This window comes from Equus caballus, chromosome 27 (genome assembly GCF_041296265.1).
Source record: "Equus caballus isolate H_3958 breed thoroughbred chromosome 27, TB-T2T, whole genome shotgun sequence".
NCBI lineage: Eukaryota > Metazoa > Chordata > Mammalia > Perissodactyla > Equidae > Equus > Equus caballus.
This window is the reverse complement of record NC_091710.1, coordinates 20,654,697-20,670,897: the sequence shown is the minus strand read 5'-3', so window position 1 is coordinate 20,670,897 and position 16,201 is coordinate 20,654,697. Positions and strand designations below refer to the sequence as shown.

The following is a 16,201-nucleotide window of genomic DNA, read 5'->3' as shown; positions in this document are numbered from 1 at the left end:
GAGGGCTGTTCTGAGGAGGAATAGAGTAAGAGATAAATGATTCAGCACTGAAGGCTGCTAAAAACTTAAAGCCTTTGTGGAGTGGACAGGAGCTCCCTCTTCACTGTCATTATTATTTCGGACCTTTGCTTTTATCAGACCATATCCCTGCTCCAAAGCCTCAAAACCAGCCCCCAAACCTCAAGCAACTGCTCTCAACTCTGGTCACCTGTAGCCGTGACTGCCTAAACTCTTTCTTAGGCCTTGAAATACTGTTTTTGGGTGGTTTGTTACGTTTCCATGTACATGTTTTTCTTATCTCCCTAAGTGGAGTTTAAACTCCTAAAGGACAGGGACCCAATTCATAACACATTGCCAGTAACAGGCCTTCAATAAAGAATTCTTGAGATCTCATCAAGATGGCGGTGTAAGCAGACTCTGAACTCATCTCCTCCCACGAACACAACCAGGTTACAACTATTTTTGGAAAAATAACCCTGGATAGAAAACAGAAAACTGGATAAAAAGAACCCCCACAACAAGGGACAGTCCTGACTTAAGCAGAAGAGGCAGAAATTCCTGCTGGAGAGAAATAAAGCCAGCTTTGGGAGCAGCAGAGTTTCTCAGCCAGCCAGGCAGGAGCCACCCTAAGGTACGCAGCCCTCCCTGGAGGAGTGAGGTCCAGAATGGGGCCGATGCTGCTATAAGCATCCTTCAGACTCAGTGCAACTGAGATGAGGGTCTTACTGTCTGGCTTTGCTGGCTATTAACTACAGCGAGGATACCCCCAGAAAAACTATTGGATGAAAGCTGAAAGACCCGGGTCTTAAAGGGCCCACACACAAACTCACCCGTCTCTGCAACCTAAAATCACCAGAGAGAAGGCTGACAGTCCTTTGATGAAATGAGAGTCACCTGGTGGGCTCTGGGTGCATCTCGGTGAGAGGAGGGACCTCTCCAGAGACTGAGACTTTGGTGGGGGCCATTGTTCTGACCGGTCCAGGCATGTTGACACAGACCCTGCAGATGCCATTGAGGTTCATCCCTTGGCCGGTTAGCCCAGGGGTCTGTCACACCTGCTAGAGCCCAGATTTAATCCAGTTCAGCCAGGGAAGGCAGCCCACCTTAGGGACCAGCCCTGTGCAACAGCAAGCCCTCAGGCTACTTTTCAGCCTGCATTGACTGGGTGCCTTGATCCTCCACAGGCAGGGGAGTGTCTCCCTCTGTGGGGCAGGGCCTGTGTGAGGACCAGGTGAACAGTGGGGGGCCTTGGTGGAGAGGTGGGGGCCTCTGTAGTTGGGCATTGGGGTATGCTCCAGGGGGTTGGGAAGTGTGCATGGACCAGGACTGTGTTGACGGTGTGTGTGGTCCTGTGGGGGGTGAGGCTTATCAGTGGCAGAAGACCTATGCTTCACAAATAGCCATAAAAAGGATCAGCCTCACCTTCCAAAACCTGAAACAATTGAGTGCTCCCATGCCAAGGGCCATCCCCACTCAGCTGCACTCCTAAGAGAATTGACAACAGCCTTGTAGGCCTGAGGCCTATAGCAACTGTAAGCCCCTGAGCCTAGCAACCAGCTACACTGGGTACCTGCCCAATTAACAGGAAAACTGCAACAGGAGTGTGCTGTTAGACCTTGTAGCCAACAGTGCTGAGGCTCCCCAAACCGGATTTACAAACAGCTGGCCAGGGAAGGAAAGACTAGACTCCTGGGGTACCTGCATTAAGAGCAACCCTACCATAGCAAAAAGACACAAGTAGCCCACAAAGGGGTCACTCCTGGATCTTTTGGACTGGTGATGAGAGGGAAGCACACTGCTGGGCCTCAAAAAGCATCTCTTACATAAGGCCACATCTCCAAGATCAGGAGACATAGCTGACTCACCTAATACATAGATGTAAGCACAGAAAAAGAGGCATAATGAGGAGACAAAGAAATACATTCCAAGCAAGGGAACAGGACAAAGCCCCAGAAAAAGGACTAAATGAGACAGAAATAAGTGACCTACCCGACAAAGAGTTCAAACAAAAACTCATAAGGATGCTCACAGATATTGGGAGAAGACTGATGAACACAGTGAGCTCATCAACAAAGAACTGGAAAAATATAAAAAAGAACCAATCAGAAATGAGGAATGCAATACTGGAAATGAAAAGTTCACTAAAGGGACTCAATAGCAGAGTAGAGGGTACACAAGAACGGATCAGTGAGCTGGATGAAAGACTAGAGGAAACCACCCAAGCTGAACAGATAAAAGAAAAAAGAATTAGACAGAATGAGAACAGTCTAAAGGAAATCTGGGACGATATCAAGTGCACTAACATTCGTATTATAGGTGTCCCAGAAGGAGAAGAGAGAGACAAAGGGGCAGAAAATTTATTTGAAAAAATAATAGATGAACATTTTCCTAACCTAAGGCAAGAAACAGACATTCAAATACAGGAAGCACAGAGAGCTCCAAACAAGATAAGCCCAAAGAGGCCCACACCAAGACACATTATAATTAAAATGTCCAAAATTAAAGATAAAGAGAGAATCCTAAAAGCAGCAAGAGAAGGCAACAAGTGACATACAAAGGAAACCCCATAAGGCTATCAGTGGACTTCTCAGCCAAAACCCTACAGGCAAGAAGAGAACAGCATGACATATTTAAAGTGCTAAAAGGAAAAAACCTACAGCCCAAAATACTCTATCCATCAAGGCTGTCATTCAGAATGGAAGAAGAGATAAAGAGCTTCCCTGACAAGCAAAAATTAAAGGAGTTTATCGCCAAGAAACCAGTTCTACAAGAAATGCTGAAGGGACTTATTTAAGTGGGAAAGCAATGACCAGAAATAGGGATAAAAAAATTATCAACCCCCCCTCCCAAAAAAGCCAGGAAATAAAATCACTGGTAAAGGTAAAAATATAGTAAAGGTAGCAGATCAACCATCTGTGAAGATAATATGAAGGTTAAAAGACAAAAGTACTAAAATTACCTATTCAATGATAAGAGGGTAATGGATAGACACACACAAAACAAGAGGCTAGATATGATTTCAAAAACGTAAAATGTGGGAGGAGGGGAGTGAAAAAGTAGAGCTTTTAGAAAGAGTTCAAGCTAAAGAATCTATCAATTCAATACAGGCTGTTATATACATAGAATATTATATAGGATCCTCATGGTAATCACAAACCAGAAACCTATAATAACTAAGCAAATAAGTAAGACAAAAGAAATCAAACATATTACTAAAGAAAGCCATCAAACCACAAGGGAAGAGAGCAAGAGAAAAGGAAAGGAACAGAGAAGAACTACTAAAACACCCAGAAAAAAAAGTAACAAAATGGCAATAAATACATATTTATCAATAGCTACTTTAAATGTCAATGGACTAAATGCTCCAATCAAAATGCACAGGGTGGCCAATTGGATAAAAAAATAAGACCCATATATACGCTGCATACAAGAGACACACTTCAGACCTAAAGACACTCACAAACTGAAAGTGAAAGGATAGAAAAAGATATTCCATGCAAATGGCAAAGAAAAGAAAGCGGGGGTAGCAATCAGACAAAATAGACTTATATCAGACAAAATAGACTTTAAAACAAAAACTGTAACAAGAGACAAAGAAGGGCACTACATAATGATAAAGGGAACAATCCAACAAGAAGATATAACACTTGTAAATATGTATGCACCCAACATAGGAGCACCTAAATATATAAAGCAATTATTAGCAGACATAAAAGGAGAAATAGACAGTAACACAATAATAGTAGGGGACTTTAAGACTTCACTTACACCAATGGATAGATCATCCAAACAGAAGATCAATAAGGAAACACTGGCCTTAAATGACACATTTGACCAGATGGGCTTAGTGGATATATGGAGAACATTCCATCCAAAAACCACAGAATACACATCTTTTCAAATGCACATGGAACATTCTCCAGGATTGATCAGATATTAGGCCACAAAATAAGTCTCAATAAATTTAAGAAGACTGAAATAATACCATGCATCTTTTCTGACCACAGAGATATGAAACTAGAAATCAACTACAGGAGGAAAACCGGAAAAGCCACAAAAATGTGGACATTAAACACAATGCTACTGAACAATGATTGGGTCAGTGAAGAAATCAAAGGAGAAATAAAAAAATTCCTGGAGACAAATGAAAATGAAAATACGACATGCCAAAATCTATGGGATACAGCAAAAGCGCTTCTAAGAGGGAAGTTTATAGCAATTCAGGCCTACCTCAACAAAGAAGAAAAATCCCAAATAGACAATCTAAAAGTGCATCTAAAGATACTGGAAAAAGAAGAAAAAGACCAAAATCAGCAGAAGGAAGGAAATAATAAAAATCAGAGCAGAAATAAATGAAATAGAGACTAAAAAAGCAATAGAAAAAATTAATGAAACCAAGACCTGGTTCTTTGAAAAGATAAACCAAATTGACAAACCCTTAGCTAGACTCACCAAAAAAAGACACAGAAGGCTCAAATAAATAAAATCAGAAATGAAAGAGGAGAAATTACAACAGACACCTCAGAAATACAAAAGATATTGAGAATACTATGAAAAGCTATACGCCAACAAATTGGATAATCTAAAAGTAATGGATAGATTCTGAGAAACCTACAACCTTCCAAAACTGGACCAAGAAGAAGTAGAGAATTTGAATAGACCAATCACCAGTAAGGAGATCGAAACAGCAATCAAAAACCTCCCAAAAAATAAAAGTCCAGGACCAGATGGCTTCCCTAGTGAATTCTACCAAACATTCAAACAAGACTTAATATCTATCCTTCTCAAACTCCTCCAAAAGATTGAAGAGGAGAGGAGGCTTCCTAACTCATTCTATGAAGCCAACATTATCATGATAGAAAAACCAGACAAGAACAACACAAAAAAAGAAAATTACAGGCCAGTATCACTGATGAACATCAATGCAAAAATTCTCAACAAAATACCAGCAAATCGAATACAACAATACATTAAAAAGATCATACATCATGATCAAGTGGGTTTTATTCCAGGGATGCAGGGATGGTTCAACATCCACATATCTATCAACGTGATACACCACATTAACAAAATGAAGAATAAAAATCACGTGATCATCTCAATAGATGCAGAGAAAGCATCTGACATGATACAGCAACCATTTATGATAAAAACTCTAAATAAAATGGGTATAGAAGGAAAATATCTCAACATAATAAAGACCATATATGACAAACCCACAGCAAATATCATTCTCAACTGAGAAAAACTGAAAGCTATCCCTTTAAGAACAGGAACCAGAAAAGAATGCCCACTGTCACCACTCTTATTTTTAACAGAGTATTGGAAGACCTAGCCAGAGCAATCAGGCAAGAAAAAGAAATAAAAGGGATCCACATTGGAAGAGAAGAAGTGAAACTGTCACTCTTCACAGATGACATGATTTTATATATAGAAAACCCTAAAGAATCCACTAAAAAACTTTTAGAAATAATAAATGAATACACTCAAGTCGCAGGATACAAAATCAACATACAAAAATCAGCAAAGTAGCAGAAAAAGAAATTAAGAATACAATCCCATTTACAATTGCAACAAAAAGAATAAAATACCTAGGAATAAACTTAACCAAACAGGTGAAAGACCAGTACACTGAAAACTATAAAACATTGTTGAAAGAAATCGAAGAAGACACAAAGGAATGGAAAGCTATTCCGTGCTCTTGGATTGGAAGAATTACCACATTTAAAATGTCCATACTTCCTATAGCAATCTACAGATTCAATGCAATCCCTATCAAAGTTCCAACAACATTTTTCACAGAAATAGAACAAAGAATCCTAAAATTTATATGGAACAACAAAAGACCTCAAATAGCCAAAGGATTCCTGATAAAAAAAGAACAAAGCTGGAGGTATCACACTCCCTTATTTCAAAATATACTACAAAGCTATAGTAACCAAAACAGCATGGTAGTGGCACAAAAACAGGCACACAGATCAATGGAACAGAATCGAGAGCCCAGAAATAAACCCACACATTTATGGACAGCTAATATTCAACAAAGGAGCCAAGAGATATGATGGAGAAAGGAGAGTCTCTTCAGTAAACAGTGTTTGGAAAACTGCAGCCACATATAAAAGAATGAAAGTAGACCATTATTGTACACCATGCACAAGAATCAACTCAAAATGGATTAAAGACTTGAATGTAAGACCCGAAACCATGAAACTTCTAGAAGAAAACATAGGCAATATGCTCTTTGACATTGGTCTTAGCAGCATATTTTCAAGTCCCATGTCTGACTGGGCAAGGGAAACAAAAGAAAAAACGAACAAATGGGACTACATCAAACTAAAAAGCTTCTGCACAGCAAAGGAAACCATCAACAAAACGAAAAGACAACCTAACAATTGGGACAAGATATTTGCAAACCATATATCAGATAAGGGGTTAATATCCAAAATATACAAAGAACTTATACAGCTCAACAACAAAAAAACCAACAACTCAATTAAAAAATGGGCAAAAGATCTGAATAGAGATTTCTCCAAAGAAAATATACAGATGGCCAACAGGCATATGAAAAGATGCTCAACATCATTAGCTATCAGGGAAATGCAAATCAAAACTACATTGAGGTATCACCTCACTCCGGTCAGAATGGCTATAATTAACAAGACAGGAAACAACAAATGTTGGAGAGAATGTGGAAAGAAGGGAATGCTTGTTCATTGCTGGTGGGCGTGCAAACTGGTGCAGCCACTATGGAAAGCAGTATGAGGTATCCTCAGAAAATTAAGAATAGATCTACCATATGATCCAGCTATCCCACTGCTGGGTATTTATCCGAAGAACTTGAAAACACAAATGCATAAATATACATGCACTGCTATGTTCACTGCAGCATAATACACAATAGCCAAGACTTGGAAGCAACCTAGGTGCCCATCAAGGGACGAATGGATAAAGGTGTGGTATATATACACAATGGAATACTACTCAGCCATAAGAAATGATGAAATCCTGCCATTTGTGACAACATGGATGGACCTTGAGGGTATTATGCCGAGTGAAATAAGTCAGAGGGAGAAAGTTAAATACTATATGATCTCACTCATAAGTAGAAGATAAAAACAATGACAAACACACACATAGCAACGGAGATTGGATTGGTGGTTACCATAGGGGAAGGGGGGAGGGGAGAGGGCAAAAGAGGCGATTAGGCACATGTGCGGGGATGGACTATAATTAGTTTTTTGGTGGTGAACATGATGTAATCTACACAGAATTCGAAATATATTACAATGTACACCTGAAAGCTATATAATGTTATTAATCCAATGTTACTGCAATAAAAAAAATTTTTAATTTTTTAAGAAAAGAATTCTTGATAAGGATGAGGAGGTTGGGTCGTGCCAGGAGCGAGAGAGTCAAAAATTAAGAACATAGGGTGGAACGTGGTGCCTCAAATAAAACCACATGCGACACCTATGTAACCCTGAGCAGAACACAAGACATCCAGGCCTCTTGTCTGCGGGAAGACTTCTTTGAAAGAGAACAGAAATGCAGTTGCACGTGGGTAGACAGTATATGGAAACCCACAGCTGGTAACTGGGCAATAAAAAATGCAACAATAGCACACTGTCCTGGTCTGGATGGAAACATTTGCCCTGCACGAAAATCATCCTGAGAGTAACAGTGAGAATGTATAGATACGGATTAAGGAGCCCTGTCCTAAGCATGTTAAATAAAGCAGCTCACTTAATCCTCATGGAAACTCCATGAGCTTGCTACTAGTTTTACCCCCATTTTACAGATTGAGACACTGAGGCTTTGGGAAGTCAAGTGACTTGTCTAGGGCTACCCAGCTAGTAAGAAGAGAGCGGAGACTCTCCACATACTCCTGCGTATTCCCTACACATTCCAGGCCTCCATCACCTGCTGACCTTGCAGTCTATACTCTCTCCCTCTGTAGCCTCCTTGCTCGTCCTGGAACACACGAGGCACACTCCTGCCTCAGGCCTTTGCACCTGCTGTTCCCTCTTCTGGGACGCTCTCCGTTGGGTGCTCACATGCCTGGCTCCCTCACCCGCTTCAGATCTCACTCTGTGAGCCCTTACCTGAGCAGGCTCTCCAACATCGCAATCACCCAGAGGCGCCCCTCCCCCGTTCTAGTTTATTTTTCCCGTTAACACTGATCACTGTCTAGCATCTTACACGAGCTACTTATTTATTTGTTTACTGTCTGTGCCCCATCCCTCATCCTTCCTGGCCAGGATTTTGTCCATGTTGCTTGCTGCTGTATCCTGGCACCCAGAACAATGCCTGGCACATGGTAGACCCTGGAGATGTACTTGTTGAATGAATGAATGTACTCACCTCACATCATTGCCACCATGAGCAAAAGATCCAAAGCAAGCAGTAAGGACTTGCAGGAAATGGAACAGGAGGTGGACCTCGGGTGTGTCTTTCTCCTCCTTTTCCTCTTCTGCAGGGTCCTCTGGAGCCTGGTCAGGATCCGTCAGCTCGGAGGCCAGCTTCATTTCCACCCCTCCCTCTTCTGCCTCTATCTCAGCTTCTGCTACTGCATTGCAGTAGCTTGAGTAGCTGTCATAGCGAAGTCTCTTTTTAGAGTAGGACACAGTGTCACCCACCAGCTTTTCGCTGTCCTCTGGTGCGGATGACGAGTCAGCAGCTTTGAACGTCGAGTGCACTGGCATCCCACAGATGGCTGCTGTGTAGCAAGTATAGCTGTTGTTCCGGCGGAGCAACCGGTAGTTGTTTTCCTGTGCGGGCTTCTCCTCAGGGCCCCTGTCTGTGTGGATTTTGTGCAGCAAGTCTTTGTAGAGCCCCGAGTCTTTGTGCACAGTGTGATACACGTGACCGTCACTCCTCGTGTGGCCATCAAAGCCAAACGTGCCATTGGAGATGGGCGATTTCCCAGAGCCCTGAGTCATGGAAAGTGCCCTTCCTGAAACAGGTGGAAAGAAAAGGTCTTATTTTCCAGTCTTTTGAATATAAATCGTGTCAGGGAGGAGATACTCCCCGCTCTTTATGTGGTGGTCATCTCTGGAAGGCTGGATTATGGGTGATTTTAATTTTTTTGCACGTTTTCCTTCCTAAATTGACCAGAAAGGACATGTAACATGCTTTAAATAAAAAGGCAATGTGGGCATATCCAACAAAATGGTAAAACTAATAACATGGTATTTAACAAACGTTATTTATGCTCTCCTAAAAAGTGTCTCCAGAAATTACTGTGGCACTCTTCCTGTTTCTAGTAACCAATAAAGGGAGAATCTGTACATAGAACTTATTTTAGAAAAACTTGACACATGAAGGACCAAACCCAGTGCCCTGTGAGGCAGCGACTCTAGATGCTCCCTGGAAGGCCAATCCCGACTGTCACAGGCAGCATCTGGCAGATCAGTGGGGCAAAACTACTTTGCTTTCTTTGGGCCAAGTCTGAGTGGCACCTATGGAAAGTGGGTGCCAGGGCCCCACGTGGCAGGGAGGCGGGAAGCTGCCCGGACAGGCTTGGCAGAGGCTGGTGATAGCCCCTCATTGTCCACAAATGTTCTGAGACAAAAGGACCCCCCCAGGGCAGTCTGGATGCTTCGGAGGTTTCTTTGATTCCACAGTAGGACGCCCTCCTTGGTTCGTGGGAGCCTTCCCGCGGCGTCCTCCCCACGGCAGGCGTCCTTCCCCGCAGCGGAGGTAACTCGCACACGGAGGCGGCGTGGGCACCGGGCCAGCCTGGAAGCAGCTCTCGGGAGAAAACCCCAGAACAGAGTGAGTCTGCTCTACTGACTGAATGGTTTCCCGAGGCCTCTTTAGCCCCTGAGTTTTCTCAAAACATAAAATTGGGGGGCATTTTTGTGCATTAAACCCTAACTGCTCACACGCGGGCCCCGCCAGCACCCCCAGGCCCCGCTGGCTCTCTGCCCCCGCACACCTCCCCGGCCACATGGGTCTTACCGTAGGTGGCCCGGGGGTGGTGTCCCACGGAGCTGCCCTCCAAGGCGCCAACCGTTTCCCCAGCTGACCCCGTGAGAGGGACGGTGCTGTCGTCATTCGTCTTGGCACCTGGTAGCTCTTTAAAGACTGGGGACTCCACTTCCTGAATTTTATTGAGACTTTCATCAGAGACTCGCGATAAAGCACCTTCTTTTTGTAACTTGCCTAAAAAACAATAGTAGTCGTAACTGAAAATTTTGAAAGAGCAATCTTGTTATCGAAAAATGAATATAAAAAGTGAATATTTATCTTCATACTTGGTACTTACTTTGGAAATGAGAAAAAAGGTGAGAGCCACACAGAGAAAATAGAGAGTTCAATTATCTGGGAAACTCAAGACAGAAAACTCAGCTACTGAGGAGAAGATAGGGGCTGAGACTGAGTGAGCACATCCAGAACCAACAAAAACAGAGGCCTCGCCTCGACCCTGGCCCTTCCAGCCTCGACCCTGGCCCTTCCAGCGCTAACCTTCCACGACTACTGAGCCCCGGCTTCCACTTTCCTAAATGAACCACAGAATCACTGAATGTTTATCCATTTTGTCCTCAGAGATATTGTTATGGTCTGTTTGGCTTTCTTCTGTTCAATAAATCATTGCTCTCAGATTTCTTCTGGTCACCAAATCTTAGGAAATAAGTAAATCATCTTCCAAAAAGGAACCGAGAGATCCCACCTACTTTGAAAAATCCTTTACTTTCAAAAGAGACAAAGGATTTCAAAAAAGCGCTTTTAAAGCCCGACAGCATTCTTTTTAATCAAACCTGTTATGTGGTGCTCCTGATTTACTGATCTTGCTGCTTGCATATTTTTCTGAGCACAGTTCTAAGCTCTCACCTCCAGAACTGAAATGGAAATACTCTTCTCGGTCCCTCTGCTGGAGGCGCTCGGCCGCCATCCCTCTCTCTGATTATCATCTGTCTACCGTGAGTCAGACCTACAGGCAGGCTCTTTAAAACAAAGTTTCTGCTACGAACTACAGGGAACAAAAAAATGTACGTACAGATCTTTGACCCCAAGTTGCTTATAATCTACCTGAGAGAAGATAACATTTGTAAAGATTATAATAATAAACCAAAAATTGCTAACATTTACACAAGACAGGTATTATTTTCTGTACTTTATTAAAGAGCAAACTGAGGCACAGAGAGATTAAGTGATTTGTCCAGGGTCACACAGGTAGTAAAGGGCAGGCAGTTTGGCTCTACGGTCCGTGCCCTTAATCACTAGTCTGTATTTAAAATAACAGAGCAAGAAATACACATTGAAATATCAAAATATACAGCAGTGACAAAAAAGTCTCCGGCGAAGCCAGAATGGGGAGCAATGTCAGTTTCCCTCTATGACATTATAGCCTAAAGTTGGAAAGCAAAGATTTTATGCTCCATTTGACATGAAGGTTCAGCTATTGGGAAAAGCCTTTAAAAATCAAAGCATCTACGTATAGTTTATCATCCCCCGGGGTCAAAGCAGCTGAGCAGTGGGTGAGGGGCTCCTCTTAGGCTAGTGCTCTGCATGCTGGAGGAGGTGAAGTCTACTCTCGGCGGAGGGCAGGGAGCGCCCACACGGGAGAGGAAGCAGCAGCTGGGTGTCAATCCATTGTCCATGTGGCTTTACTACTTACTGAGTTTGAAGTTGTATGTATTAATGTGGAAATTTTTAAAATTCACATGCAGTAAACTGCCTCTGCGTGAGTGTGTGTGTGTGTGTGTGTGTGTGTGTGCATGCTGATTCTAACACATGTCTAGATCTGTGTAACTGCTACCACAGTCAGGATACAGAAAGGTTCCATCATCCCCTAAAGCTGCCCTTGTAGTCAGACCCTCGGCCCAGCCCTAACCCTTGACAACCGCGGATCTGCTCTCTGTCCCTACAGTTTGTCTTTTTCAGAATGCCATATAAATGAAACCATAGATATGTAATTTTTTGAGACTGCCTTCTTTCACTCAGCATGATGCCTTAGAGATTCACCCAAGTTGTTACATGTATCAATAGTTCATTCTTTTTCATTGCTAAGAAGTCTTCCAATATATGGGTGTACCATAGCCTGTTTATTCATTCTGTGGATAATCTGGGTTGTTCTAGTTTTTCGTGATCATAAATAAAGCTGCTATAAACATTCATGTACAGATTTTTGGGTGAATTTAAATTTTCATTTCTCTTGGGTAAAACCTAGGAGTGGGCTAGTGTATATTTAACCTTATAAGAAACTGCCAAGCTGTTTCCTCGGGCAGCTGCACCGTTTTACACTCCCATCAGCAGTGTCTGAGAGTTCCAGCTGCTCCTCATCCTCATCAGCACTGAGCATCGTCTGCTTTTTTTAAAGCTGTTCCAATAGGTGTACAGTGATATCTCATTGTGATTATCATCCGCATTTCCCTGATGGCTAGTGATGCTGAGCACCTTTTCATGGATGTATTTGCCATCCACATATCTTTATTGATAAAGTGTGTGTTCAAATTTTTTGCTCATTTTTCATCTGCGTTGTTTTCTGAGATTTCTTTATATATTCTGAAAACAAGTCCTTTGTCAGATAGGGAACTTGAAACTGTCTCCCAGTCTGTAGCTTGTCTTTTCATTCTCTTAATAATGTTTCTCACAGAGCAATAGTTTTTAATTTTGATGAAGTGCAATTTATCAACTTTTTTTTATGAATTGTTTTTCGTGTCATATAAAAAAAACTCTTTGTTTAACCCAAGATCACAAAAATTTTCCCTTATTTCTTTTCCCTAAAAGTATTTCCTATTTTACATTTAGATCTATGATGCATTTTGAGTTAATTTTTTTTCAAGGTATAACGCTTAGGTCAAGGTTCTTTTTTTTTAGCTTACAGATGTCTAATTAGTCTGATACTATTTGTCAGACAGACTATGCTCTCTCCACTGAACTGCCTTTGTACTTTGTTGAAAATCAATTTGCCATATTTGCCTGGGTCTATATCTGGACTCTATCCTGTTCTTTTGATCCAGGCGTCTGTTTCTTCACTAATACCCCACTCTCTTGTAGCTTTACAGGGGGTCAAAGTTGAGAAGTATGAATCCTCCAACTTTGTTCTTTTTCAAATTATTTTGGCTATTCTAGTTCTGTTGCCTTTCCAGATAAATTTTTTTTTAAAGATTTTATTTTTCCTTTTTCTTCCAAAGCCCCCAGTACATAGTTGTATATTTTTAGTTGTGGGTCCTTCTAGTTGTGGCCTGTGGGATGCTGCCTCAGCATGGCTTGAGGAGCGGTGCCATGTCCGTGCCCAGGATCCAAACCAGAGAAACCCTGGGCCGCCAAAGCAGAGTGCGCGAACTTAACCACTCGGCCATGGGGCCGGCCCCCAGATAAATTTTAAAAGCAGCTTGTCTAAATCTACAAAATCTCCTGCTAGGATTTTTATTTAAATTGTGTTAAATCTATGGATCATTTGAGAAGAACTGACATCCTTACTAGATTGAGTCTTCCAATTCATGAGCATGGTATGTTCCTCATTTGTTCTGATCTTCTCCGAAATATGAGTTTTCAAATTCAGGTATGTCCACACTAAAACATAATTGTGAGGCACACTCTGAGGACAAAAGGAAACACTTCTTTTGCGAGCTCTGTAAAAGCATGTGGCCTCAAGGCTTGGAATTCAATTATGTTGTTAGTGACAGGAAAATAGTTCCAGCAGCTTTCTAAGCCATATTCTTGTTCTTTCAAAAGTTGTTTTTCTTGAGGCATAAATTACATACAATAAAATTAATACATTTTATTTATTTATTTATTTTAAAGATTGGCACCTGAGCTAATATCTGTTGCCAATCTTGTTTTTTCCTCCTTCTCTCCAAAGCCCCCCTGTACACAGTTGTATATCCTAGTTGTGAGTGCCTCTGGTTGTGCCATGTGGGATGCTGCCTCAATGTGGTCTGATGAGCGGCGCCATGTCTGTGCCCAGGATCCGAACCAGTGAAACCCTGGGCCGCCGAAGCAGAGTGCACAGACTTAACCACTCGGCCATGGGCCAGCCCCAAATTTGTGCGTTTCAAATGTGCAGGTGGATGACCAGTGACAAACGAGTACACCCCATAACCACTCCCCCAATTAAGGCAGAGCACACTTCCATGTCCCCGAGAAGTTCCCTCCTGACTCTTTGCAGCTAGTCTCCTGAACCCACTGCAGGCCCCCGCAACCAGTGACTTCTATGCTAGAGATTAATTTTCCCTGGAATCATACTGTATGTACTCTTTGTATCTGCCTTCTTTTGCTTGACATGCTTGACATAATCTGTGAAAATGATTATGTTGTTGCGTTTACAGGTAGTTCATTCTCCTTATTGCTAAGAAGTCTTCTGTTGCATGAATATACCACAATTTGTTTATCCATTCACCTGCTAATGAACGTTTGGGTTGTTTCCAGTTTTTGGCTATTGTGACTAAATGATTTGTGTACAAGTCTTTTTATGAACATATATTTTCATTTCTCTTGGATAAATGCCTAGGAGTGGAATTACTGGGTCATGGTGACTGTATAGGAAGCTGCTACATTAATTTCCACAGTGGGTGTGCCATTTTACATTTCACCATAAAGGTTGGAGAGCCCCAGTTATTCCACTTCTTTATCAACACTTGGAATCGCTGCTCTTCTGGCTTTTCGCCATTCTTGCGAGCGTGAAGTGATATCTTATTATGGTGTTAATTTGCATTTCCCTAAGGATGCATGTTTTCATCAGGCTGGTAGAACTTGACTGCACAGTCAACTTCCGGTTTCCATGCAACTGGGACTGAACTGCTGCTCACTTGGGTCACAAGTTATCAAGAAAAAGTTTTAGAAAGAAAGCAGTCAGGAGCCAAGAGACAAGGACTGGGCATGTTTCTTGGTGTATGTTGCAGGGTTATCCACACTTCCATTTCCCTCTGACGGTGAGGATAACCGGGGATTACATCCGAAGGCTCAGGAATCAGGAACACTCTTGTACATCAGAAGAGTCCAAAAGCCCTCACCTGCTATTTTCCTCCGCATCCATGGACACACGAAGAGCCACACAAAGAGGGCAAACAGCAGCGCAACCCCAAAGGAGATGAGCGCTATTGCCCACATGGGAAGGACCAGACCGAGCACTGGAAACAAAAAGGACAGCAGTGTTGTCAGGGGCACTTTCTGAAAGGCCAAGCCTCACGTCAGCATATGTTTCATTCCCCAAACCTAAACGAATCACCTGGATTTTGTATTTAATAAAACTCTCAACCAAAAAAATGTGGTATACTTTTTGGGGTAGAAAGCTGTGTGTTTAAGACACACTACACCTTGTAAATATGCGGTTAAACTGGTTAGTAAGCTAATTATTAAAATTTTACCAACTTGGCACAAACAGCATATTAAGTTGGGAATAAAACCACGTATGTGTTATCTCAATATCTAAACGTGGCTAAGAAAGCAGCCCACCATCCTCTCTCCTAACAGGCAGCCCACTCCACGGGCAGTGAGAAGCTGAGGTCTGGAAACGCTGCACGGAGCCGCTGACTGCTGCCTCCTTTGGTTCCTCAGTAGTCAGCAGCCGTGCTTTAAATGGACATGATGCTCTGACCACATATACAAACCTTTCTTAAAATCAGCTTAGAAATAAGTTTTTTTAAAAAGACATTGACCTTCAAACTTAACACTTCTCTGAAGTCTCAACTCATGGAATTACAACATAGAAAAACTTTTCATTAAAATCTGATAATGCATACCAAGTTGCAATTACACTAGCCAATAAAAGGGGAGAAGTGCACACAGTTTAGGAACTTTGTATTTCCCTAACAGTGTAACATCCTCAGTGCTCAACACTCTGAATTTTGTACATCTTCTGTCACTGGTGGCAGTAGGCACATGTCACACACATTCACAGGTGTACAACTTACACACACATGCTTGTGCAGGAACACAAAGATAAATGTACAAGAAAACGAACTATACAGCATTATTTGTAATAATAAGAATTTGCAAGACAATGAATATACGCATTAGTATGGAAATGTGAAATAATTGCAATGCACAGTCATAAAAATGCGGTAGATCTATACATGTGTACTGATAAAGAAAGAGACCCAAGATCTAGTTAAGTAAGAAAGGCTAGCCGGATAATGGTATGTGTAGCATGATCCAATTTATGTTTAAAAAAAGAAAACAGGGGCCGGCCCTGTGGCCTAGTGGTTCAGTTCAGTGTGCTCTGCTTTGGCAGTCTTGGACCAGCTCCTGGGTG

The 16,201-nt window shown here is 42.0% G+C and overlaps 1 protein-coding gene across 26 annotated transcripts in view; it reads right to left on the bottom strand.

The window, feature by feature from the left end:
- SLC20A2 (solute carrier family 20 member 2) overlaps positions 1-16,201 on the bottom strand; it is a 106,676-nt gene that overhangs the window by 20,404 nt on the left and 70,071 nt on the right. For 18 of the 26 annotated variants that reach the window (XM_023630895.2, XM_023630898.2, XM_070253357.1 and 15 more), the window contains 3 exons: positions 14,961-15,077; positions 9,961-10,164; positions 8,362-8,953 (listed from right to left, as the gene is read on the bottom strand). In XM_023630895.2, the coding sequence (XP_023486663.1) occupies positions 8,362-8,953; positions 9,961-10,164; positions 14,961-15,077 (913 nt within the window). The remainder of the gene's footprint in view (positions 1-8,361; positions 8,954-9,960; positions 10,165-14,960; positions 15,078-16,201) is intronic. The other 8 variants (XM_070253354.1, XM_070253353.1, XM_070253350.1 and 5 more) reach the window with 1 other exon arrangement.